The sequence below is a fragment of the Macaca mulatta genome, chromosome 19 (genome assembly GCF_049350105.2).
Source record: "Macaca mulatta isolate MMU2019108-1 chromosome 19, T2T-MMU8v2.0, whole genome shotgun sequence".
Lineage (NCBI taxonomy): Eukaryota > Metazoa > Chordata > Mammalia > Primates > Cercopithecidae > Macaca > Macaca mulatta.
Window position 1 is genome coordinate 19,314,354 of NC_133424.1, and position 23,963 is coordinate 19,338,316.

Genomic DNA, 23,963 nt, shown 5'->3' on the forward strand with positions numbered 1-23,963 from the left:
ATGGATGATTCGGGATGGCTCTAGGGACACTTAGCCTCGGGTACCAGGGCTTATAGCGGCCAGCTCAGCAGAGGCCCCTCTGCTGAGCTGGCCACTGACTGCTGTGGTACAGCCTTGGGAGCGTCAAGAGGCGCTTTACACAAAATTTAAAAAGCAGCCGGGCGCAGTGCAGTGATGTGTGCCTATGGTCCCAGCCACTCGGGAGGCTGAGGCAGGAAGATCACTTGAGCTCGGGAGGTTGAGGCTGCGGTGAGCTGTGATCACACCACTGCACTCTAGCCTGGGTGACAAAGTGAGATCCTGTCTCTATGAAATAAAATAAAGATTAAAAAAGATCCACATACCATGTTCTCCCCCGGCTCCTTCTCTGAAAAGAGACTGCCCACCGAGGGCAGGAGCAGGGGGAGGGAACCCATAGGGAAACCCTGTCTGTGCAACTCTTGGCTTCACCCTGGGCATGTCTGGGGCCCGCCCCTCCACCCTGGGGAGTGCCCCTGTCCTCCATCTGCAGGTCTCTGTGGCCCCAACAAGCCTGGTTCCCATGGTGCATCTCTGGGGTTTGTGGGAATATCAGCCGTTTCAAGGAGGCCCAGTGCCCAAGAGGAGGGCCCCACAGGGCGTGCCCCAGGGCTCAGGCTCTGCTGTCTTCTCTTTCAGACGGGGTCCAGGCCCAAGTCCTGTGAGGTCCCCGGAATCAAGTAAGTCTCCACAGGGCCCCCCACCGCACACCGCAGCTGCTGTGCTGCTCCATCCACCCTGGGGCATTCCGTCCACTCTCTTGAGGTTGCAAGTCCCTGCAAGAGGGACACCATGTGACCGGAGGCCAGTGACAGAGCCCCCACATGCCCACCCCTCAGGCACATCATTTCCAGGGATGATACCCTCTCCTGGGTTCAGGGAAGTTGTTGCCCCCGGGCCCCCACTGTCCCCACGGGGTGATAGGCTGCTTTCCAAGGTCCCAGCCAGGTGCTAGCCGACAGTGGTTTCCCAAGCACACAGCACCTGATGGGGAGTGCCCTTTTGCACTGCTGATTTTCTCCCGCCAGCCCCCTGCCCCCCAACCAGCCCTGCCGCACGAGCTCATTCCTGCCTCCCTCTGGCCTTTCCCCAGCATCTTCCCATCCGCCGACCAGGAAAACACTACAGCCCTGATCCCCGCCACCCACAACACAGGGGGCTCCCTGCCCGACCTGACCAACATCCACTTCCCTTCCCCGCTCCCGACCCCACTGGACCCCGAGGAGCCCACCTTCCCCGCACTGAGCAGCTCCAGCAGCACCGGCAACCTCGCAGCCAACCTGACGCACCTGGGCATCGGCGGCACCGGCCAGGGTAAGGCAGGAACACTCTGCCCTCAGACAGAGCGCCAGCTCGTGCAGACAACACGGGCATCTGCAGGATGACTTGGCAGGGTCCTGTCCCAAACACCAGGGCATGGGGGAGAGGGCTGGGGGGTGGCCAACAGGCTGACCCAGCGGGCACAGGCATCCCAGGTAGGGGTGGGGCCTGAGTGCAGGCCTGGTAGAAAGGAGCGTGTGGTGCCCCCAGACACCAGACAGTGGGTTTGAGGGTGTGTGATGGTGCTTTGGGGAGTCCAGGAGGGGAGCCCTGGGGGTTTTAACCCAGCTGGGGTGGGCTATGCCTTCCCTCCGCCCCTCCTTGCCCCCAGCCCCTCATTGGGGGGCGGGATCAGGCCTGACCTGCTTCCTCCACCCGACATCTGACAGCGACCACCTGCTTGTCACACCCCAGTCTCCCCACTCCCACCCCTGTCTCCAGCTCCACACTCCTTTCTTCCTCAGCCACATCCACAGGGACGTCGCACAGGCCCCTCGCCCGTCCCAGTAGCTCCTGGCACTGCTGCTGCCCTGCTTCCCCCGGGACCCCCCTTCTGTGGCTACACTGATTGCAGAGGTGTCCCCCCAACTCCTCTGTCCTTTTCCAGACCTGGACCTGGCCCATTGTCAGCGTATGCTGTCGGTTCCGCCCTCAGGACCTGGCCTAACCTGGCCCCTCTCCCCAGGCCCCCAACCCCCTCTCCACCCAGAACAGCCACCAGCCATGGCTTCCTCTGCTTGGGACATTGCACAGCCCCTAGCTCCCTTTCAGTGAAAGCCTGAGGCCTCCAGGGCCTGGGATGTCCACCCTGGCCCACCCTCCACCCTCTGACCTTAGCCCCAGCCCCACCTCAGGGCCTCTCTGCACATGTAGTTCTTCCCCTCCAGGCGGCCGCAGGCCTCCCTCCTTCCCCTGCCCTGCCCCGTTCAGAGCTAGTCCGTTTGGCAAGGCCATTCCAGCCCTGGCCTCTCCTGCCACATTGCTTTCCTGTACCCCTGCCCTGGCCCACGTTGCTGCTCCATCCTTAGCTGTTGCCTGTGTCCCCCGTTGGCTGTGCAGTGTGTGACCTGCATCCCGGGGGTGGCAGGCACCTGGCTTCCAAGGAGGAGAAATGGCGTGGCTCCAACTAGCCCCAGGGGGTGGGACAGGCAGGGGGATGCACTAGGGGTGGGGGTAACACACGCCACCTCGCTGTGCTCTGTCCTGCCCCAGAGCTGCAGAATGAACCGGCCCCGGCCCAGTCCACAGCCCATCCTGCCTCTCCCGCAGGCTGGGAAGGCAGCACCAGGCAGGACTTTCCATGAGACAGTCACATGCTTACATTTGTAACTGGCAGAGTCCCCCTGGCTGCCCTGGAAGAAGGAGCTGTTGGGAGGGGTGGCCGCTGGAGCAGGACAGCACCCCAATCGGGGGCTCTGCTGGGAGACTCCAGGGTGAAATTGGCCAGCCTGCGAGCCGGGTTGGTGCAGGGAGTGAAGGAGAGGGAGGAGCCTGGAGGCACTCTTGGCTTTGGTGCCAGCAGGGCCAGGGGCAGGCAAGGGGTGTGGAGGGTGCCGTGAATGTTCCTGGGTATTTTGGAGGAGGGCATGGGGACCAGAACAGTGAAGAGGGGACAGGGCCCCAGCCCGAGCGCATCAAGGCTGTGTTCTGACTCCCACACCTGGGCCCTGGGCCCGAGGGGCTCTGCCACTGGACAGAGGGCACCAGAGAAGGCCCAGAAAACACAGCCGATTCGGAGGAGCCCTGTTCATTGTCTCCAGATAGACAGGGCCAGGCAGGCAGCATCCAAACGCACTTGCGCGGAACCAGAAAGCCAAAGGCCAGCACTGGGGCTGCAGGTACCTCTGCCCTCCATAGAAGCCGCCATCTCCCAACCCCTGCTTTTCTCCTCACATCTCCTCACGGCCACCAGAGCACATAGCCCCCTTCCCGCTGGAGGGTCCTTGGCAAGTCCCCAGCGCCCGCCCAGGAGCCGCGCATCTCCAGCCGGCGCCCAGTCTAAACAAGTGCAAGGAAACACACAACACATGTGGAAGGCGGAGCCGGTGCTGGCCGGAGCGGCCCGGTAATGCCTGACATGTGTTGGGTTGTTTGTGAACCTGCCGCCCAAGCAGCTTGCCTGGCAGGGGCTTTGCTTTCTGGGCGCCTTTTAAATCAAGCCGAGCTGCCGGCCCCTGGCACACACGAAGGTGGCCCCCTCCCTTCCCCGAAGCCCACCCGCCAGTTGGAACGTGAGCTCCTCGGAAAGGAAGAGGCCTTCGTGGCTGGGGAGACAGTACCCCCCTTGGCTCCATCTACATTTCCCGTATCCCTGGCTGCTTCCCAGAGTGCAGGAGGAGGGCAGGCCCTGGCTTCTCCTTCCTGGCCCAGCTTTGAGTCCAGGCGGGCCCTGCCACCTGGCCCGCCCTCCCCTGGCAGCTCTCCCTGCCCGCCCCAGACTTCCCCTCCAGCTGGCTCTGCGCCTGTTCCCAAAGGTGAGCCAGGTTGCCAACAGGAATTCAACAGCAAGGCGCCCGTCCGCCATCCTGGGCCAACTGGCCTCTCTAGGGGTGGCCGAGAGCTCACTTTGTAGCCAGTGGAAGATTAAAAACCCCCTTGTATTCAGGGCAGACGTTAGAGACTGGCAGCCCAACGGCCCAATCCACCCCATAATATGTTTCTTGTAGGCCCGCAGTTGTGCATCTGTGATATGGCCACAGGCCACATCTCGACGTTTCAGACAACAGCAAACCACATATTCAGCAGTGGCCCCATCAGAGTATAATGCCATGTCTTACTGCTCCTTTTCTAGGCTTAGACACACAAGACACACAAGTCCTTACCATTGTGCTACAGTCGCCTACGGTTTTTTTTTTTTTTTTGGAGACAAAATGTCACTCTGTCACCCAGGCTGGATTGCAGTGATGTGATCTCGGCTCACTGCAGCCTTCGCTTCCCGGGTCCAAGCAGTTCTCCTGCCTCAGCCTCCCGAGTAGCTGGGAGTACAGGTGCCCGCCACCGTGCCTGGCTAATTTTTGTATTTTTAATAGAGATGGGGTTTCACCACATTGGCCAGGCCGATCTCAAACTCCTGCCCTCAGCCTGCCCCGGCCTCCCAAAGTGTTGGGATTACAGGCGTGAGCCACTGCACCTGGCCAACGGTATTCAGGACACTCACCCTGTACAGGTTTGTAGCCTGGGAACAAGGGCCCTACCATCTGGCTGAGGTGTGCAGAGGCTCTGCCATCCAGGTTTGTGTAAGTTGCTCTGTGATCCTCATGCACAGCCATGAAATCGCCGGACAACGCATTTCTCAGAAGTCACCCCCATTGTTAAGTGATGCGTGACTGTACTTAGAATCAACATTAAAAAACCAGGGGAGTGCCAGTAGAACACCAAATTTCTGGCTGCTCTTGAAGAATCAGAGAGCCCAGTGACCATGGACAATGTCCTGCACCTCAAGATGGGCCACAGTGCTCCAGTTTGCCTCAGGCCCCACCCGCCCCTGTCGTCCCACATCCATACCCTCACACACTCCTGACATCTGCCCCTACTTTTGTACCGAGCCCGACCTCTGCTTCTGACCTGGGCACTGAGCATCTCTTGGCCTGCTGGATGCACGAAGTGGTGGATACTCAGGAGAAGATGAGGGAGTGGCCCAGGGTCATGACTCTGAGTGTGCTCTGAGCAGGCTTCCCCCAGATCCTCTCGCCCAGGCATCTGTTGATGCCTCTCTGGACGCCAGGGTCTGCAAAGGGCGCTTGCTGCCTGGGGAGCAGTCGACAGCACCAGGCTTCCTCCCACACGCGCAGCCAAGCAGAGCTGCCAGGGCGTCCGAGGGGAAGTGCAGGCGTGACCAAGCTCGCCCCGGTGAGCAGCTGCCCTAGGCACGGACAAGGCTGTCTGTCATCTCCCCTCGGCGCTTGTCGGGTGTGTTCCGTGGGCCCACTCACCCGCCGTCTCATCTGCCGGAACAAGGTTAATCTGGTGCCCGGATCTACCGGGGTGAGTCAGGCGGCTTCACCCCCGCCTTGACTGCAGGCCAGACGCTCTTCAGAGCCTGCTCCTGACCTCACCAGGGCCTCACTTTGAACCAGAGAGGGCGGCGGTTATCGTCGCCATCTCACCAGCCAGGAAACCGAGTCTCCAGGATGGATGGGGGTCAGGCCAGGCCCCCAGGGTTCCTCCTGTCATTGAGGGACCTGTTGCCTGTCTGGCATGGTGCCCACGATAACCCAACCAGCCCCAGCTACTGCCACGTTGAACTTGTCCTCACCCAGCTCCATCACTGCAGCAGAATCCAAGGATTGGGTTGCTCAGGGCAAGGGCCTCTGGGGCCGGGGTGAGGGAAGGGGTGATGAGGCAGCCCCTGGCAGGACTTCCAGCAGGAATGAATGTGTCAGACCCTAGGGCAGAGAGGGGGAAGGATGTTGAGGAGTGACGTTCTTTAGTTCAGGCAGCCTGACGGGTGGCACTGCAGCTCGGGGAATGCGCCAGGTCGGGGGAGGAGAAAGGAGATGTGGGACATGGGGGACAGCAGGTGCTCAGGTCTGGGGGCCAAGAGAAGCAGCTACAGGAATGGACACATTCACCAAAGGAGGGCAAGATCCATGAGGCAGTGGACAAAACCACAGCATTGGGCAGGACTTGCTGGCTTGCAGCTAACCACAGCCCAAGCCATTTTCAACCAAAAGAAAAAAAAGACATTTATTGTCTCCTAAAAGTGGGAAGCAAGCTCAGATGCTGCCTCTCCCCCATAGCCCTTCAGCTAGCTCCTCCCCTCGCCACAGGATGTCCCACGCACGGCTTCAGACAGCCCTTCCTGGAATTCCATCCAAAGTCCCTGGGAAGACTCTCATTGGGCCAGCCTGGTCACATGTCCATCTGGGGGCCAATTGTATGCTCCAGAGATGGGGACGTGCTGGTTGGCTGGCTGTGAGACACCCGCTTCGTGGAAGGAAGAACAGACTATGCAGGACTGTGGGACCCCTGGGTTAGGGATCAGGGCCTTCAGGGGGTGCCCAGGTTTGGCAGTGGGGACATGCCCATGGGCTTCTGTCTGAGCAGTTAAGCTATTCCCATGCAGTGTGACTGTGGGTGTGTAAGCAGCCCTTTCTCAGTCATCAGTCTCACACCCACTCTCCCTCCCTCCCACTTCCTTTCCAGGGATGAGCACACCTGGCTCCTCTCCACAGCACCGCCCAGCTGGTGTCAGCCCCCTTTCCCTGAGCACAGAGGCGAGGCGTCAGCAGGCATCGCCCACCCTGTCCCCGTTGTCACCCATCACTCAGGTGCGAGGGCAAGGTGGGGGGCAAGTGGGAGGGGGAAAGGGAAAGGTGGACCCCTGGGTCTACCTCTTGGCAGGCCTCCTGCTCCTTCCAGGAGGCCCTGAAACCTTGAGAATGCTCCCAACACTTCTAATTGTTGTTATCATATTTTCAGGCCGGGCACCATGGCTCACGCCTGTAATCCCAGCACTTTGGGAGGCTGAGGTGGGTGGATCACTTGAGGTCAGGAGTTCAAGCCCAGCCTGGCCAACATGGTGAAACCCTATCTCTACAAAAATACAAAAAATTAGCCGGGCATGGTGGTGTGTGCCTGTGTTCCCAGCTACTAGGGAGGCTAAGATGAGAGGATCACTTGAACCCAGGAGGTGGAGGCTGCAGTGAGCCATGATCACACCACTGCATTCTACCCTGGGAGACAGAGTGAGACCCTATTTCAAAAAAAAAAAAAAGACTCAAGAGCTTAGCTTTTGATTTTTCAATTTGCTGTATTTGCTTATCTACTTTTCTGGGTAGTTTGTATGTGTCTTGGAATTTGTCCATTTCGTCTTTGCTATCCAACTTGATGGCAGAAAATTGTTCATAATACTCTTTTGCAATCCCTTTTTTTTTTTTTTTTGAGACAAAGTCTTGCTCTGTAGCCCAGGCTGGAGTTCTGTGGCACGATCTCAGCTCACTGCAGCCTTGCCTCCTGGGCTCAAACCATTCACCTGCTTCACCTTCCCAGGTAGCTGGGACTACAGGCACCACGCCTGGCTAATTTTTTTTTTTTTTTAATTTTTAGTAGAGATGGGGTTTCACCATGCCAGCCAGGCTGGTCTCGAACTCCTGACCCCAAGTGATCTGCCTGCCTTGGCCTCCAAAAGTGCTGGGATTGCAGATGTAAGCCACTGCACCTGGCTGTAATCCCTTTTTTAAAAAAGTTTTGAGACAGAGTCTTGCTCTGTCACCCAGGGTGGAGTGCAGTGGCGTGATCTTGGTTCATTGCAACCTCCGCCTCCCAAGTTCAAGCAATTCTTGTGCCTCAGCCACCTGTGTAGCTGGGATTACGGGCGCCCATCACCACGCCCAGCTAATTAAAAAAAATAAATAGGCCGGGCGCAGTGGCTCAAGCCTGTAATCCCAGCACTTTGGGAGGCCGAGACGGGCGGATCACGAGGTCGGGAGATCGAGACCATCCTGTCTAACACGGTGAAACCCCATCTCTACTAAAAATACAAAAAACTAGCCGGGTGTAGTGGCGGGCGCCTGTAGTCCCAGCTACTTGGGAGGCTGAGGCAGGAGAATGGCGAGAACCCGGGAGGCGGAGCTTGCAGTGAGCCGAGATCGCGCCACCGCACTCCAGCCTGGGTGACTGAGCAAGACTCCGTCTCAAAAATAAATAAATAAATAAATAAATAAATAATAGAGATGGGGTTTGCCATGTTGGCAAGGCTGGTCTCGAACTCTTGGCCTCATGCAATCTGCCCACCTCGGCCTCCCAAAGTGCTGGGACTATAGGCGTGAGCCACCACACCTGGCCTTGTAATCCTTTTTATTCACATAAAATTGGTAGCAAAGTTCCCATTTTCATTTTCTGATTTTAGTAATTTGAGTCTTCCGTCTTTTTTACCTAATCAGTGCAGCTTCATAGAATGAGTTAGGAATGTTCACTTCTCTTCTATTTTTTGGAAGCATTTTTAATTCCTCTTTAAATGTTTGGTAAAATTGGGCTTGTGTAATGGTAAATTCCTGTAGTCCCAGGTACTTGGGAGGCTGAAGTAGGGATTGCTTGAGCCCAGGAGTTTGAGTCCAGCCTGGGGAACATAGTGAGATCCCATGTCTTAAAAAAGAAAAAAAAAAAAAGAGTTTAGTAAAATTCAGCAGTGCAGCCCCCTGTGTCTTAGCTCAAATCTGTTGGGAAGTTTCCAATCTCATCTCCTTGTTATAAGGCTATTCAGGTTTTCTGTTTTTTCTTGAGTAAGTTTTGGTCATTTGTGCATTTCTAGAAATTTATCCATTTTGTCTTTTTAAAAACAAAACAAAAAAACCCTAACAGAACTTTGACATTTAAAAATTTTTTTTTATTTTTTTATTTTAATTTAATTTTATTTTTTTGAGACAGAGTCTCACTCTGTCGCCCAAATTGGAGTGCAGTAGCGTGCTCTTGGCTCTCCTATAGCCTCTGCCTCCCAGGTTCAAGCAATTTTTGTGCCAGCCTCCCAAGTAGCTGGGATTACAGGCATGTGCCTACCACGCCCAGCTAATTTTTGTATTTTCAGTAGAGACAGAGTTTCACCATGTTGACCAGGCTGGTCTCAAACCCCCGACTTCAAGTGATCACCCCACCTCAGCTTCTCGAAGTGCTGGGATTGCAGGTGTGAGCCACCGCACCTGCTGCTTGTTTGTTTTTAACGTAACCACAGTGGCATTGTTCACCTACAACCAAGTTAATGGTAGTTCCTTGGTACCTGGCAATGCCCGGTCCGAACTCCATTTCTCCCCGCCCCTCGGCCCTCATGTCCCCTGTCTGCTTACAAAGTTGTCTTATTCAGATCGAGATCCAGACAGAGCTGTGGGCGCTGGCTCCTGGCAGCTGTGTCTTCAGCCACTTTATGAGCTAGGCTGTCTTAATCTGACACCTGCCCCTTCCCTCTATCTGGAAACTCTTTTCCCTTCACAAATGACCCACTGGTCCTCAGAGGCCGGGCATCCTGCTAAGCGGTTTTTGTCCCATAGCTCCTGAGCACGCTCAGCCTTTCTTAGAGGGCAGGGACCCTACCTTCCCCAAGGACTGTCAGCTTGGTAGCACCTGGCTGTGAGTTTCCACCCAGACAGCCAGCGTCACACACTTCCCTCTCATTGATTTTCCTCTTTCCAGCTCTGTGAAGGCCTGAGCCAGCCCTTGGTGAGGGGCCATGCTGGTATCTCCAGCAACCCCATCCTCTCCAGCATCCCCAGGGTGGGCAAGGCTTTGGGAGGCCGAGGCAGGTAGATCACTTGAGGTTCCCCCGCGGCACCCACAGGGGCTGGGAGCTGGCTGCTCACTGAGCCACCAGGGATGGCCATCCTGGGCTTGCCCTGCAGCTGGTGGAGCGGCCTGAGCTGCACGGCATGTAGTATGGGTGCAGGCGCAACAAGCTGGAGGAGGTCAGGTCCTGCACAGCTCCAGCTGACCCCTGGGGCCCTGGGTGAGGCCCACCCTCTCTAGCCTGGGCTTCCTCATCGTGAGGAGCACTGAGCCCAGTGGCTGTCCGTGATCACAGGCACTTCCACCCCACCTGCTGAGCATGCCAGGCTGTGGGGGCCTGAGGGGACCAGGCACTGACAACCAGGACCCGCCCTGCTTGACGCTCTCCTCTCCTGCAGGCGGTAGCCATGGACGCCCTGTCTCTGGAGCAGCAGCTGCCCTACGCCTTCTTCACCCAGGCGGGCTCCCAGCAGCCACCGCCACAGCCCCAGCCCCCGCCGCCTCCTCCACCCGCGTCCCAGCAGCCACCACCCCCGCCACCCCCACAGGCGCCCGTCCGCCTGCCCCCTGGTGGCCCCCTGTTGCCCAGCGCCAGCCTGACTCGTGGGCCACAGCCGCCCCCACTTGCGGTCACGGTACCGTCCTCTCTCCCCCAGTCCCCCCCAGAGAACCCTGGCCAGCCGTCGATGGGGATCGACATCGCCTCGGTAAGCCCAGGGTGGGGGCCCTCGGGGCCTGGCTGGGGGTCTTGTGAGGACAGCCCGGGGGCTGCAGAACAGTCAGGTTACCTGCTGCATGGGCCAGGGGTCAGGACCCCAGTGAACACTGCCCGGGCCCAGCCCTCCACGGGGCTACCCTTGGAATCAAACTGAGACTGTCACTCCCTGTAGAGATGGAGAAACTGAGTCATGAGCAGGTGGCTGGCCCCAGACTCCACCCAAGGTGGGCCACCCCATGTTTAACTGCCGAGCACCCCCTCTTGGCCTGTCTGACCTCTCCCATCCAAAGCCAGGCTTCCTTGGAGGCAAGAAGAGTACAGCATTCTCAGGGCCGGGGCGCAGGCCGGGGGCCAGGGGTGACGTAAGCTCATCAGGGAAGGAAAGGCGAGGCCAGTCTGAGAGGCGGCAGCCCACTGGGCACAGAGCCTGGGGCCCAGGGCTGGGGGCTACAGCTCAGACCATTGGACTTTCTGCTCAGGGCCAGCTCAGGCAGACAGGGCTGGGCTTTGACCCCGTACCCACAAATCTTCCTGACTCTGCAGACCACCTGCTTGCTCCAGTGGTGCGGGCTGGGTGGGAAACAGCTGCATGGGGCCACATCCAGAGAAACAGGGACCTGTGTTTGGGGCACGAGTCCTCCCACTTGACCCGGCTGCCAGCCGCAGGCTAAATGTCCTCCAAAAATTTGTGTGCTCTGCAAAGAACAGCCCCCTGAGCGGGGTGGGGCAGGCGGGTGAGCCTACAGGTAGAGACCCACATTCCCAAGCTGCTCTGACCTCTCGGAGGGTACCACCCAGGGCCCCCGGATGGGAAAGTGCCCAAGTCTTTCCTTTGGTGGAAACACAGCAGGTCCTGGGGGAGGCTCCCAAGGTGGGGCCTCACCTTGGAGCTGGGTGGTGTTGGAGGCACAGGGTGTCTGGGCCAGGTGCAGGGACGACCCTCTAGGGCTCTTAGGTCAGGTTGTCTATGCCCAGCACCCCCCACAAGAAAGACGGCTTCCTGCCCCCACTTCAAGTCAGTCATCCCTAAGTAACAGTGCTGGCACTTGTCACCCACACAGGAGAGCTCACTGCCACCCCCCGCCCTGCCCCGCCCCACCCCACCTGGACTCAAGCCCTACCCCACACTGCCCAGAAAGTGCCACCAAGGACATGGGGGAGACAGCAGTTATAGGCCCTGGACTGGTCAGGCTGGGCCTCATTCAGTGACCAGCTCAGACAGGTCAGGCAAATTGTCTGCAGGCACACAGCATGGCTGGGCCGTGCCAGGACCAGAGCATGGTCTGAATCCAGGGCCTGGCCTGGCCCAGCCTGCCTCTCTGAAAGGTCTGGGTCATAGCAGTGAGATGCCCGGGCCTTTGGTCCCTCGAGCAGGTGGAGGAAGTGGCTGCCCCTTGCAGGTCTCAGACGGCATAACCCAGGTTATGCAGTAGGGCAGGGATAGTGACTTGGCTGCCCCGTGCTGGGAGCCTGGGCTGCTAGCAAGATGGCCTTCACTCAGTCCCCACCCTTAGAGACGGGCCAGACCGATGGGCTGCAGACTTGGGGGCTTAGAGAGGCAGAGGACCTGCCCAGGCACACAGTGAGGGAGAGCCGGGAATAGGAGGCAGCACCCGCCTGCCCAGCCTTGGATTTTCCCTGCCCGTGAGGCTGTGTGTGTGTGGGTTGTGGGTGTGCACAAGTGGGTGGGTGCAAGTGTATGTGGTGTGCACCTGCATGGGTGTGCATGCATGGGTATGTACATTTGTGGGTGTGTGGACATTTGTGGATGTATGGACATTTGTGTGTGGGTATGTGTGCATGTGTGGGTGTGTACATTTGTGCGGATGTGTGCATGTGTGCATTTGTGGGTATGTACATCTGTGTGTGGATGTATGCACGTGTGTGCATTTGTAGGTGTGGGTAGACGTGTGTGCATGTGTGGGTGTGCATGCGTGGGTATGTACATTCATGTGTGGATATGTGTACGTATGTGGGGGTGTCCATATGTGCGTGGATGTGTGTGCATGTGTCTGTGTGGGTGTGCATGCGTGGGTATATATATTCTAGTGCGGATATGTGTGCACGTGGGTGTGTCTCTGTGTCGGTGTGCATGCATGAGAGTGCACGCGTTGCTATCTGGGTCTGAGCCTGCTGAGTCAGGGCCAACCCTCTGATCACCCTCCTGTAGCTCTAGGAAGGAGGGCAGTTCTCCACCCTCCACACCGTTCCTTCCTCGGAAGCTGGGTTTGGGGGCGGCTCCCCCTAGGTCTCAGGGACCCACCTTTCCTGCAGGTGCCCAGGCTCCTCTGCCTACCAGTGGGGTGGCGACATCACCAAGGTGTGAGGGGTGGGGGGACCTGCCTGGGGGCTGATCAGGCTGCTCCCAGGAAGTAGGGACTGGAGCCCGGGCTTGGGGCAGCTGGGCTGCGGCGTGCTGACCTGTCTGTCATCGCAGGCGCCGGCTCTACAGCAGTACCGCACTAGCGCCGGCTCCCCGGCCAACCAGTCTCCCACCTCGCCAGTCTCCAATCAAGGCTTCTCCCCGGGGAGCTCCCCGCAAGTAAGGGGCGTCGCCTCCCCCTTGGCCTGCGGGCACCAACGCTCGTCTTGTTCATGCCCCGTGTGTTCCCTGCCCGCTGTCTGTCCTCATGCATGTCCTCATGCATCTCATCCCGTCCATGCCATCAGACCTGAGCTGTGCACCCACCAGGCTGCACCAGGGCAGGAACCCCACAGGCCCCTTCCCAGGAGCCACCAGGGCCTGCCTCTGCTGAATACTACTAGGTGGGGGTGACAAGGGTGCCTCATGTACATTAGTGACATTAGCGATGGCTGTGGCCCTGCCTGGATGTCCGCATTGAGTGGCCCAGGGGCGATGCCCTCCACACCCAGTGTGCCACCCGGAGAGTGAGCTGGAGCTTTGGGGGCTCCCCCGATTTGGGGGCGCAACTGAGATGGCTGGCCGGCCCGCAGGGAAGGCGCTGACTCTTCGGCCCTGCTTTCCCCTTCACCCCATAGGCAGCTGTGTTTCTCCAGAACCACTGGCCCAGGAGGTTTCTCTGAGCCACTCTGCAGTGTCTCAGGGCCCTTGTCCCCATTCCACAGACGGGAGACTGAGGCCGGCCTCAGACCTCACCCATCAGCCCTGGGTTTTCCTGCTGCGCCCAGCACCATAGGACCGTGGCTCGCGGATGCCCCAGCCCCTCCCAGGTTCAGGTTCCTCGGAATGCCCCTCCGTTCTGCCTGGCCGGTGGGAGCGGCCAGCCTGGTTCCCCACTCAGCCTGCTCGTGTTGTGCTTGGACATCAGGTGTGGCCAGTAGACCCCACATTCCATCTAGAACATGTGTCCAGGAAAAGGGGTACCCACAAGGCCAACATCCAGCCCCCAGCTTTTTTTACCCTGGCAGCAGAGCCTCCCCAGAACTCCACTATCTTGGGACCATCTCATCCCCACAATTTCACCGAGCTGAGAAGCCCCTAGCAGCCACTGCTGTGCCCCGGGTGCTGAAGCCATCCCTGTCCCTGGTAGAGGGGATGCTCTCGTCCTACTTCCAGCTAGATAGAAGAGTCGCCCCTCCAGGGCTGAGGTTGGGCTCCCTTGTCCCAGGGCAAACTGTGAGTGCCACAGACAAGGACAGCGAAGCCCCTCTGCCCCCATCTCCAGCTCTCACACGTGTGTAGGGACATCTGCCCCATCAGGCAAGGGTTGTCTGGGATCACTGCCTGTAGCCCTGTGTTCTGGAGGCGAAGTGGGGGGCAGCAGTGGTCTCGGGGAGGCATGGGGGTCAGCCTGGTGTCTGCGCACGCTCAGTCTGTCCACACTGGCTCTCTGAGCTCTCGGGCTCTGGCAGCGTGTCTGGTCTCGTCGTGTGGTGCTGTTGGGGATGGCGCTGGGGGCGCTGGAGAAGCGGCAGGTGGGGCCTGTCGCAGGTGGGCAGCCCAACGGGGGCTGGTTCCTGAGTGAGGTCCCTCTTGCGTGTGAGACAGGACAGGAATTAGGGGTGAAGCCAGTTTCTCTCAGGAGAGAGTCACCAGTACGTCTGGTGAATTTTTGGGCCCCAAGCCAAAGCGGGTTAGTTTGCCAGGCAGCGAGCAGGTGGCGGTGTTGTCAAGCCCACGTCTGTGTGTCTGGTGTCCGTCGTGCGCTGGTGCGGGCGGCAGGCGGCTCTTGGAGGTGTGGGGACATCAGGATGGGGCTCTCAGGGGCAGATCGTTCTAGGTGGAGGCCAGACCTGCCTTCCCTCTGCACTGTGTCTCCAAGGACTCACCCATCGGTCCCACAGGCCCAGACCACCCCACACCTGCTGTGCCCTGCCTCGAGTAGGCACTGTGTGCACCCCAGCAAGGCCCTGGGCCGCAGGCAGCTACCATTTGGTCCGGTTTGTGGCTTTCTCCCAACTTCAAGCTCACCTTTCTGGCAAGCCCTCATGGCAGCCTCACAGGGAAGCCTCAGCCTGTGTTCCCCCGCATATGCCAGGTCTTTTTGAGCCCAAGCCCACAGGGACAGGATCAGGTGCTGTCCTGGAAGCCAGGGCCCACCCTACACCCTGAGCCCCAGGACAGACCCAGCTTTGGACCAGCTCTGCAGCAGCCAGGACATTACCTATTGCCTGCCTCCCTCGCCTTGGGCAAACCAAGCCACAAGCTTGCAGTCCTTGTTTCCAAAACCCGAAACCGTTGATTTTTAGGGCCAAGATAGCATTTTTGCCACGTGGGTTGGCCTTCCCTTCCTTGGCTTACCTTTTTACCTCTTCCCTGGCGTTTGAGTGGGATGTCCAACCTCACAAGCCCTCTTGCCCCAGGATGAGCATGTTTGTCTCTGCTGTCTGCCCACTGACCACCAGGAGCAGCCGGTGGGTTTATGGCCGGCCCCTCTCTGGGATTGAGGCCAGAAGCTAAGGCGTTGGGATCTTCCTGGAACGAAGGAGATCGCTCTAGAGCAAAGCTCAGATGGGGAGCTCCAGGGGAGAGGGCCAGGGCCTTGGGTCTATAGAGACATTCACCTGGATGCCTTGAAGGGCACATGCCTTATGCTGTAGCTCTGAGAATGGCTGGGGGACAGTGGCTTCCTGGGGATACCAGCCAGAGCTCCCAGCCCCTGGGATGCTGCCAGGCCTCCTGCAGCCGCAAGGTCACACTGCAGCTGCGGCTCCCGAGGCCTCGTCCACAGCCACCGTCTCCTCGCCTCCACACCCCACCCAGGCCTCATCCCACCATCTCTTGGGCAGGGGCTCCGGGTGCCTCCTTTCTAGCGTCTCCACCACCTGTAAGTTCCGCTAGCCCCCTGCTCCTGTCACAGGGACAGCCCCTGTCCCCCTGCCTCTGAGAGCCCTGCTGGCCTTGGATAGCAGGAGTAGGGCTCCAGGTCCTGCAGGCCGGCAGCCCTGGGCAGGGGCTCTCCCTGTGCCTGTCCTGTGCTCTCTCAGCTGGTGGCTGGCTCTGCACGCCCATCCTGTCCATGTACGTGGCCTGCATCCTGTCCTTTGTCTCCTGTCAGGAGTCACCAAGTGCACTTTCGGTCCTGAATGTAACGTCTGGGCACTTCCTGCCTTGGCCCTGGTGACAGGTTCTCCTCTGGGGCCTGTTGGGTGGGAGTTCCTCATCCCTGTGGCCCCCAACTTCCCTATGATGGAAATGGAGGCTCCCTTAGCCCGGCTTGAGGAGAGGAGATGGGGATGGGGCCTTGGGAAGGGGGTTTCGGGGTGCAGAGGCCTCCCAGGATCAGGTGGTGGAAAAAAGTCATCCAGGATTGGGGGGTACTTCTGGAACCCTAAAATAAGCATCATAGCCTTCTGCCATCCCAGGCACCATCTGGGAGGTTCCAGAGGCCTCTTGTCTTCCAGCTGGGCTTGGGAGGTGCCGACTTCCTGCCTGGCCTTGGGCCGTGACCACAGCAGGCCTCTCTTCTGTCTGCAGCACACTTCCACACTGGGCAGCGTGTTTGGGGACGCGTACTATGAGCAGCAGATGGCAGCCAGGCAGGCCAATGCTCTGTCCCACCAGGTGAGCGGGCGCCCAGGCCGCCAGTTGGCTGGTGCCCAGGACAGATGCTCGCTGGGACCCTTGCTGGGACCTGGGCCTTGCGAGTCAGAGCTGCGCATGCTCGGGGGGCCCCTGCCTGCCCCACAGCTTTGCCCCTTGGTCCCCACCCTGTCCCATCTGCAGGCTACAGAGGCTGAGTCCCCGGCAGGGGTGGCCTAGCGCTGTCTCCCCTGGCATCTGTGCCTGCCCACAGAGTGGAGGCCAAGGGCAGAGGGTGAGGAGGGGCAGGCAGCGAACGCCGGGCCAGACAGGGATGGGACCGTGGCTATGGACGCGGCGCCTAGGCATGGACTGTGCACGCGGGTTTGCCGGGAGGTTTTGCTGGCTTTTCGTGGAGGCCAGGATCGGGGACATCCAGGGGGCTTGGTGGCAGCCTGGAGCTGCTCACTCACTTGCTCATCCATTCATCCATTCATCCAGCCAGCCTCCAGGGTGGCGGGGAGGCCCCAGGTGGCGGGCGGAGCGGGGCTCGTGCTTGGCAGCCTGGGTGCCGGGCATCCTGCAGGGACATCGTCCCCAGCTGTGGGCAGGCCAGCCACAGCAGCCAGGGGCCTGGGGTGGCCAACCAGGCAGGCCCGTGGTGGCCCTCACAGCCTGGTGTGCCTCCCTTCCCAGCTGGAGCAGTTCAACATGATGGAGAACGCCATCAGCTCCAGCAGCCTGTACAGCCCCGGCTCCACACTCAACTACTCGCAGGCGGCCATGATGGGCCTCACGGGCAGCCACGGGAGCCTGCCGGACTCGCAGCAGCTGGGATACGCCAGCCACAGTGGCATCCCCAACATCATCCTCACAGGTGAGGCCAGGCCGGGGGCAGGTGTGCGGCGCCCCGAGGGGCCTCAGCCCATGCGGAGACAGCCAGAGACTGCTGCCCCGCAGCATGAGGGTTGACAGGACCAGGGCTATGACCCAAGCTTGGTGGGGGCCCGAGGAGGCCACACTCCCTCTCCCCCAAATTTGACTCATTCCTGGGCTTCGGGCCAGGCCAGGGAGACACCCCTGGACCAGATGTCCCGTGCATAGGACAGAGATGGTCACTCTCGCCTCTCGGCAGCCTCCTGTGTGGCCGCGCAGCCTGGGTAAAGGTCAAGCAGTCGGGTACACAATGTCCACTGCCCAGGCCCCGGACCTGAATGTGCACCAGGGTCAGGGACGGCCGTGGGGTGGGCCCTGCCTGGTGAGCCCAGCCCGGGCAGCCAGCTAACAGGTCAGGGCCGTGATGCACCGTGACAACCGCACCCAAGCAGTCTGAGCCGGCGCCTGGGCTCCTGGGGACGAGCCAGCCCCATCCTGCATGGCACATGTCAGGAAGACCCGACTCCATCTAGCACAGAACCCAGACCTTCCTATGGCCACCCAGAGCTGGTCTCCCTGCTAAAGAAGGTGATTCCCTTATGAGCCAGGGCTGCTGGATTGAGGGTGATGCCTCCCAACCCCCCGAGCAGTCCTCACTGGCCTCTTCCAAACCGGAAGTGTCCGTATTTAGTGCCACCCACTGTGGCCTGGGCTCTGAGTGCAGAATCCAGCACCTCGTTCCCACCCCGCGGGTGTAGGAAGCAGTTGGCAAGAAATTCAAGGGTGGACGTGCCAGCCTCGGACTCAGGAGAAGAATCTGAGAATCTCACCCCCGCAATGGCCTCAACAGCCCAGAAAGACAGGGCCTTTCAGACCCATTTCTCAGACCTGGAAACTGAGTACAGGTGGAAGCCTAGGTTTGAACCCGGGTCTTTGTGGGGAACCGAGAATTCCCACCAGCCCTAGCAGCAGCTGGGTCCACTCAGTCACCCCAGCCTACTTCTCAGTGACTCATGCCGAGGAGACCTCATGGCAGAGCCAGGGAGGTTCCTGTCCCCACCAGGTCACACTGACGTGTGTCAGTGACACAGCCCTTGGCCCGAGGCTTCTCCTTGGTGCTCCTGACATCTGGGGCCAGACTGGTGTCTGGGGTCCAGGCACTGTAGAGTGCTGAGCAGCATCTCGTGTGCCAGTAGCGTCCCCTTCCCCAATCATGACAGCCAGAATGTCCCCAGACATTGCCAGCATACCCAGGGGACAGAGTTGCCCAGCAGGCATGCCTGGTCCAACCCATGGATGCGAGCGATGGAGCCAAGGCTAAGCAGTGCCTTTTGTCCCCACCCCACCCCCCAGTGACAGGAGAGTCCCCCCCCAGCCTCTCTAAAGAACTGACCAGCTCTCTGGCCGGGGTCGGCGACGTCAGCTTTGACTCCGACAGCCAGTTTCCCCTGGACGAACTCAAGATCGACCCCCTGACCCTCGACGGACTGCACATGCTCAACGACCCCGACATGGTTCTGGCCGACCCAGCCACCGAGGACACCTTCCGGATGGACCGCCTGTGAGCGGGCACGCCGGCACCCTGCCGCTCAGCCATCCCGACGGCGCCTCCCCAGCCCGGGGACGGCCACGCTCCGTCCCTCGCCAACGGCCGAGCTTGTGATTCTGAGCTTGCAATGCCGCCAAGCGCCCCCCGCCAGCCCGCCCCCGGTTGTCCACCTCCCGCGAAGCCCAATCGCGAGGCCGCGAGCTGGGCCATCCACCCACCTGCCTGCCCGGGGCTGGGCTGGGATCGGAGGCCGTGAGCCCCCCACCCCTGCAGACCCTCCCTGCACTGGCTCCCTCGCCCCCAGCCCCCGGGGCCTGAGCCGTCCCCTGTAAGATGCGGGAAGTATCAGCTCCCGGCGTGGCAGGCAGGCTCAGGGGAGGGGCACGCATGGTCCACCAGGGCTGTGGGCCGTGGCGCATTTTCCGACTGTTTGTCCAGCTCTCACTGCCTTCCTCAGTTCCTGGTCCCCCGACCCATCCGCCATCCCCAGCCCGTGGTCAGGTAGAGAGTGAGCCCCACGCCGCCCCAGGGAGGAGGCGCCAGAGCGCGGGGCAGACGCAAAGTGAAATAAACACTATTTTGACGGCTGTCTTTTATATTTCTGAGCACACACAGAGCCCTGGTGTCCACCAGGGCAGGCGCAAAGTGGACAGAGCATGCAGGGCGGCGGACCCCGCACGACCCTCCTCGCCCTGTCTCCATCCCCTCCAAGCCCTGCCTCACCCCAGGCAGGCCCACTGGTGGCCACCTTTGCCGGGAAGTGACCGGAAGGCCCCGTGAGGGGTCGCACGCCGAGACAGGGGTTACCTCTTGGGGCTTTACAACCCGTGGCCCCTCCTGTCCCGCACTGTGGTCACCGGTCCTGTCATAGATGCTGTTAATTTAAGGTACAGGGAGAGGTGGCCAGGGGAGTTTCATTGTGTGTTTTGTTTTCCTTTTAGTTTCTATTTACATTTTGGTTGTAGATGAGTGGCTTAACTTTTTAAGCCAACACTTGCCTGAGAGCATGTTTTTATTTCAGAAATCCAACTTTACCTATTTTTTAAGCTAACTGGAAATGGAGGCCACGCGCCCCAAAGCAGCCCGTCACCCGCCTGAGTCTAAGCAGTGTGTCCAGCTTTTGGGTTTCACCCCAAGTTATCTCAAAACGAAAGGGCTGGTTGGCGGGCAGGGACTTGTCAGGAGCTCATGGTAGGCAGAGGTGCCTCTGCCAGGGCCACATAACAGACTTCCGGGAAGGGGCCTCGCCTTTTATTGATGGTCTCTCGAAGACCCAGCCCTGCTGGCCTCTCCCAGAGGTGCCTGCTAGTCCTTAGAGTGTGTGTGTGAAGACGCCACGACCAGTGGCAGCTGAGACCTCTCTGCTCCAAGAGTGTGGGGGACTGGCAGGGAGCGAGGGTCCCCAAGATGAGCACGGTCCTCCCTGAGAACCTGGGTGGAGCTGGCATTTCATCCCCTCCCCGCCCGACCCTCTGGCTCCCAGCCCATGCCCCCTCTTTTGGGCAGTGTGGTCTGCCGGCCACCCCTTCTTGGCAGCTCAGGGTCATGTCAGGTGGACTTGGAGACACACAGCAGTGTGCGTTTTAGTTTCAGGAGCACCTCCAAGACCAGGGTGACAGGGTCCTTGGGAGCCGTCCTGAACCCTCCATACCACGGGCCCTGTGAAGGAGGCATCCGGGTTAGCTTTGTTTTCTGCTGTTCTCCTTGGAATAGGAACCGCTGTTCTGATCCCCCCAAAACTGCATTGCAGCTCTCGCTCGCTCCTGCCTGCCAGGCCAGCGCCTTCTGTTGAGTCCGTTTATTTGTGGTGTTATGGCCGCCGCTTTCACTGGGGTCCTGGGCACCCTGGCTTCTGTCCTCGAGAGCTGGGTTTGATCCTAGCGACTATCCCTCCCTCTCTTTCCCCGGCAACGCCTTTGGCATGTGTCTGAGCAGCCAAGTGGCCACTCATAGGAGAAGGCTTCCTGGTCATGTTGCTCCTGCTGCCGTCTTGTTCCAAGGTATGGCGGGGGCAGAGTGTCGGTCTGTCCAGGTCAAGGTCACTTTCTCTTACCATGACGGAGGCTGGGGGCAGACAGCGGGGACTTTTTTTTTTTTTTTTTTAAGAAAAACTACATGTACATAGGGGAGTTTGATTACCATTAAACTTGTATGTGGGACTTTTTAAAAAATGGCCTTAATAAAATTACAAGCAACCCGCCTGGATGCGGTTTTCAAAACAAGGCCTTGAGGACCACGCTAGGAAACCTCATCAGCCCTCATTCCCCGTCTGTCCAGCCTCCAGTGGGCACCACTACTTGTCCCCTGGTCTTTGGTGTAGACAGATAGGAGAGGAGGGATGCCCACCTCGGAGCGTCCCAGGCCCGTGGCCCATTTCCAGCATCGTGAAGCCAGATTCACAGTGACATTGTGTTAACGTGACAACCTTGATCCGTTATGGAGTTCTTTTTCCAATGAGAACCTGGTGGACCAAGGTCCAAGCTTGCCAGGGAAAGTGGGGCCCATTCAGGTCCCCAGGGCCCAGCCAGGAGCCAGCAGCCAGGCATCCCCGCGTTCCAAAAGGGTTCATGCCCCTCCTGGACCTGGGCGGGCCTCCCATGGCCTTTTGTGTGTGTGTACGTGTGTTTTTTTTTTTTTTTAAATATCACTACTACATATTCTTGAATTGCCAAGACTTTCTGAAAAAAGACAGCTTAAGGAAATCAACCTTTTGCTTTGTGATGTGAAAATACTGTGATTTGATGAGCCACTTCCTGAGGGGCAGGCCCATGTGGGGGGCTACGGCATGTACATTGACCTGCCGCCTGTGTGCTTGGTCTACGCTGAGTCAGAGGCTGCTCTCCCCACCCACCCGTGTGCTCATGGCTTCCGCAGACCCTCCACTGGGCACACCAGTCCCCTACGGTGAAGTTTGGCCAGGGCTCTCCCTCCTGAGAGCATGGCATCCCCACCTGCCTGTTTCGCTGAGGTCACTCCCCAGGGTGGCGAGTCTGGCAGGCAGAGGGTATAGCCCGAGCTCAGCCTCTCTCTGTGTCCTCCAGAGAAGAGGGTTCTTTGCCCCCGTCAGGGCCCTGCTTGTGCGTTTTCGGCTCTGGGTAGGAGAGTGTTGGCATTGGTGTCTTTGGCCTGATTTCTTCAGGGGGCCGAGCTCACAGGAGGACCCTTAGCCAGGAGGGCCTCCCATGTCCATCCATCCCTCCTGCTGGGGCTTGGATGTCAAGCTTGGGGGCTGTGAGCTGGGACCTTGCCTGAGCCCAGTCAGGTGGGACAGGCCCATGGGGGGCAAGGCAGGGTGGCTTCTATTTTTATTTTTTTAGAGATGGGGTCTTGCTGTGTTGCCCAGGCTGGTCTTGGACTCCTGGGCTCAAGCAATCCTCCCTCCTCGGCCTCCCAAAGTTCTGGGGCTACAGGTGTGAGCCTCTTCTGCCCAGCATCCCAGGCCTGATCAGGCTCAGTGGGACCTGTCCCTAGAGGGGGCTCTGGTGCCCCTGTTAGGTGGGCCTTGAGCTGTTTTTTAACCAAACATCCTTCCAAACTCAGGCTGCGATCTGCTTCCTGAGTTTTCTGTATTTCCAAGGAGCCCTCCAACCAGGGATAGACTGGCAGAGTGAGGTCCAGCAGTATTCAGGGGTCCTCTGTCGCCTCGCCCTGAAAACAGCAGCTCCCGTCACCTTCACTGGGTCCTGATGGAGCCATCTCAGAGGCCGAGGGGCCCTCCCTGTGGGGGTGGGACGCAAGGGCTCTCAGAACAAGGGCCACAAAGCCGATGGCACAGATGTGCCCCTGGGCCTGGCCCGTCACCTGCGTGTGGTGCTCTGGGTCAGGGTGTGCGGGCGCCAGAGCCTTCCCTACACAGCCTAAGAGCAGGGGCAAGACTCGGCCCCTCACCCTGGGATGCCTGCCTGGGCTACATGGACACCTGGGTCTCTCTCTATCCCCATTCGCCATGGACCAGGGGCCTCCATTTCCTGGGGGGTCTTGCGGCGTGTGATTTGGTCCCTGGGATGTTCCGCAGCCAGCTCCACCTGAGTGTCCTGTTCCCTGTGGCCCTTGGCCTTCCAGGGTCCTGACCAGGCAGGGGTCAGGCACCCCATACCCTTCCGTGTGGCACAGGTGTCCACCCACCCCCACTGGCCACAGACACTGTTCTCCCCTGGGAGCAGGAGGTGGAGTAAGTTGTACCCCCAGGCCTGGGTGCTGGGGAGCTCCAAAGGGCATGGGTGGGGCAGGAACGAGTGCCTCGTGACCCGAGCCTCAGTTTCTCTCCTGTCACTTTCTCAGACCTGCAGGTCTCAGGGCCCTGGCTCCTCCTGGGCAGGATGGGGGGCAGGGGCTGGGCCTTGGGGTGCTGGCTTTGATGATTCCAGAGGCTCTGTCCACCTTCTGGGCTCCTGGCCAGCACCCCATCCCCAGAAGCCAGGGACAGGTGGCATGTGTTGGGGTCCAGGGGTGGCCCCCATCTTGAAGTGTTCTGGAATTTGGGGGCAACCTTTGCCCAGCCCAGCCATCAAGCACTTCTGACCTCCTGCCCATCAGGGACAAGGGGACTTAGCCATGGCCTTGGCCAGCAGGCCTGGGGAAGGAGGGCTTTGGCAGCCAAAGTCCACTGGCCCTGCCATGCCCCTGAGTAGGAAACTGCCCCCGAGGGGCTGGGCGGCCCCACTGATATATGCAAACCCGCCAGTCCGAGCCCTGTTCCCGCCTGTGCCCCTCTGTGCCCAGGCTGGCTCTCCCCCAACCCCAGCATGTATACTCTGCCACGGACATCCCGTGGGCCATGATTGTGGGCGGCCACAGCGGGCGGGGGCAGGCGGCTCAGGGCACACTCGGCCGTCCCTGCCCCATCCTCTGGCGTGGCCGCTTTTGTCTTTGTACCTTTGCATCCTTTGTAATGAAACGTAATAAAAATCCAACGTTTTCGTCACTGGCTCTTCCTCTTTTATCTGAGCCCCTCCCTCCTCCCTCAGGGATGACACATGGGCGTGGCAGGTGCACCTGGCAGGTGCCTCGGCCCTTCCGAACACACACACACCCCAGACCAAGCAAGGGAAGGGGTCCCCAAAGCTGGGGTGACTGCAAACCTGCCCCCTAGAATCCTGGGGCGGACACCGTATCAGGGGTCTCAGCTCTTCCATGGCTGGCATCCAGGCCTGTGACCATGAGGTGGTGGGTCGTCCCCAAACCCCAAATCACAGTTGGACAGTCCCTGGCAGGCCACTGGCACTCAGCAGCAGCTGCAGCACTGAGGCCTGGGTTTGGGGTCCCCTGGCCTGACCCTCCCTCAGAGGCCCATCCCTACTGTCTCGCCACAGCAAAAACCACAG

At 59.7% G+C, this 23,963-nt stretch overlaps 1 protein-coding gene and 1 long non-coding RNA gene across 11 annotated transcripts in view; both read left to right on the top strand.

The window, feature by feature from the left end:
* The window catches only part of CRTC1 (CREB regulated transcription coactivator 1), a 98,828-nt gene extending 75,265 nt beyond the window's left edge, over positions 1-23,563 (top strand). For 4 of the 10 annotated variants that reach the window (XM_028839599.2, XM_028839600.2, XM_028839604.2 and 1 more), the window contains 8 exons: positions 658-698; positions 1,112-1,332; positions 6,484-6,608; positions 9,951-10,259; positions 12,708-12,812; positions 16,170-16,256; positions 16,911-17,091; positions 18,444-23,563. In XM_028839599.2, coding sequence (XP_028695432.2) covers positions 658-698; positions 1,112-1,332; positions 6,484-6,608; positions 9,951-10,259; positions 12,708-12,812; positions 16,170-16,256; positions 16,911-17,091; positions 18,444-18,655 — 1,281 coding nt within the window. In that variant the 3' untranslated portion in view covers positions 18,656-23,563. The remainder of the gene's footprint in view (positions 1-657; positions 699-1,111; positions 1,333-6,483; positions 6,609-9,950; positions 10,260-12,707; positions 12,813-16,169; positions 16,257-16,910; positions 17,092-18,443) is intronic. The other 6 variants (XM_028839601.2, XM_028839603.2, XM_077978455.1 and 3 more) reach the window with 2 other exon arrangements.
* LOC144336873 (uncharacterized) lies at positions 2,092-5,555 on the top strand. Its single transcript, XR_013409280.1, has 2 exons — positions 2,092-2,193; positions 4,810-5,555. It is a non-coding gene; the product is annotated as an uncharacterized LOC144336873 (long non-coding RNA).
* Positions 23,564-23,963: the final 400 nt, after the last annotated feature.